General features: G+C 46.2%; 1 protein-coding gene across 1 annotated transcript; it reads right to left on the bottom strand.

Annotated features, from left to right (window-relative positions):
- Positions 1–162: 162 nt before the first annotated feature.
- LOC121871280 (apical junction molecule-like) lies at positions 163–1,651 on the bottom strand (the record flags this gene model as incomplete). Its single annotated transcript, XM_042373500.1, has 1 exon — positions 163–1,651. A coding segment is annotated over one exon (1,489 nt), but the record flags the coding sequence as incomplete, so codon positions are not given.
- Between the last annotated feature and the right edge of the window lie 104 nt (positions 1,652–1,755).

The following is a 1,755-nucleotide window of genomic DNA, read 5'->3' as shown; positions in this document are numbered from 1 at the left end:
CAAGAACCAGACATGATACTAAGTAGCCATCACAACCCTAAATTATGATGAGCAAGAGGAGATGCTTTTCATATCTTCTGATAAAGGTGTGAACATCAGAAATTACATAATTATGAAACAACATTCATACAATGTGTGGCCAGATAAAGGTACAGTACTCACTTGGGACTTCATAAAAGTGACATCGTCTAACAATGTGTGAGGGTGCTGTGTCTTGGGTGCTACTTCCAACAAGGAGGAAACTGGCGCCACGGACAACTTGTAGCCTTGAAGCAGCAGCTCTCCAGGAACCTTCCTGTTTGTGCTATGAACCAACGACGACCTTGTGTCAAAGCGACATTCTTCCGCTCTCCTTGTGTCAAGGCTACTGCCTTCACAGCTCCTTGGGTTAAAGAGACGACCTTCAACTCTTCTTGTGTCAAGACGACGACCTTCAACTCCCCTTGTGTCAAGGCGACGTTCTTCAGTATTCCTCCTCGTTTCAAGGCGACCATCGTCAGTATTCCTCCTTGTGTCAAGGAGACGTTCTTCAGTATTTCTCCTTGTTTCAAGGCGACGTTCTTCTGTTGTCCGCCTTGTGTCAAGGCGTCGTTCTTCAGTATTCCTTCTTGTTTCAAGGCGACGTTCTTCAGTGTTCCTCCTAGTGTCAATTAGACGTTCTTTAGTGTTCCTCCTTGTGTCAAGGCGACGTTCATCAGAATTCCTCCTTGTGTCAAGGCGACGTTCTTCAGTATTCCTTCTTGTGACAAGGCGACGTTCTTCAGTATTCCTCCTTTTGTCAAGGCGACGTTCTTCCGTTGTCCTCCTTGTGTCAAGGCGTCGTTCTTCAGTATTCCTCCTTGTCTCAAGGTGACGTTCTTCAGCTTTCCTTGTGTCAAGGCGACGTTCTTCTGTATTCCTTCTTGTGTCAAGGCGACGTTCTTCACTGTACCTTTTTGTGTCAAAGCGAAGTTCCTCAGTATTCCTCCTTGTGTCAAGACGCCGTTCTTCAGCTCTCCTACTGTTAAGGCGACGTTCTTCGGTATTCCTCCTTGTGTCAAGGCGACGTTCTTCTATATTCCTCCTTGTGTCAAGGCGCCGTTCTTCAGCTTTCCTACTGTTCAGGAGACGTTCTTCGGTATCCCTCCTTGTGACAAGGCGACGTTCTTCAGTATTCCTTCTTGTGTCAAGAGTACGTTCTTCGGTATTAATTCTCGTGACAGGGCGACGTTCTTCAGTATTCTTCCTTGTGTCAAGGCGCCGTTCTTCAGCTTTCCTACTGTTCAGGAGACGTTCTTCGGTATCCCTCCTTGTGACAAGGCGACGTTCTTCAGTATTCCTTCTTGTGTCAAGAGTACGTTCTTCGGTATTAATTCTCGTGACAGGGCGACGTTCTTCAGTATTCCTCCTTGTGTCAAGGCGACGTTTTTCAGTATTCCTTCTTGTGTCAAGGGGACGTTCTTCAGTATTCCTTCTTGTATCAAAGCGACGTTCTTCAGTATTCCTTCTTGTGTCAAGGCGACGTTCTTCAGTATTCCTCCATGTGTCAATGTGACGTTTTACAGTATTCCTCCTTGTATCAAGGCCCCGTTCTTCAGTATTCCTCCTTGTATCAAGGCGACGTTCTTCAGTATTCCTTCTTGTGTCAAGGGGACGTTCTTCAGTATTCCTTCTTGTGTCAAGGGGACGTTCTTCAGTATTCCTCCTTGTATCAAGGCGACGTTCTTCAGTTTTCCTTCTTGTGTCAAGGGGACGTTCTTCAGTATTCCTTCTTGT

Source organism: Homarus americanus, unplaced genomic scaffold (assembly GCF_018991925.1).
Source record: "Homarus americanus isolate GMGI-L3 unplaced genomic scaffold, GMGI_Hamer_2.0 scaffold27270, whole genome shotgun sequence".
In the NCBI taxonomy this organism is placed as follows: domain Eukaryota; kingdom Metazoa; phylum Arthropoda; class Malacostraca; order Decapoda; family Nephropidae; genus Homarus; species Homarus americanus.
The sequence above is the reverse complement of the archived record's forward strand: the minus strand, read 5'-3'. Positions and strand labels throughout refer to the sequence as shown.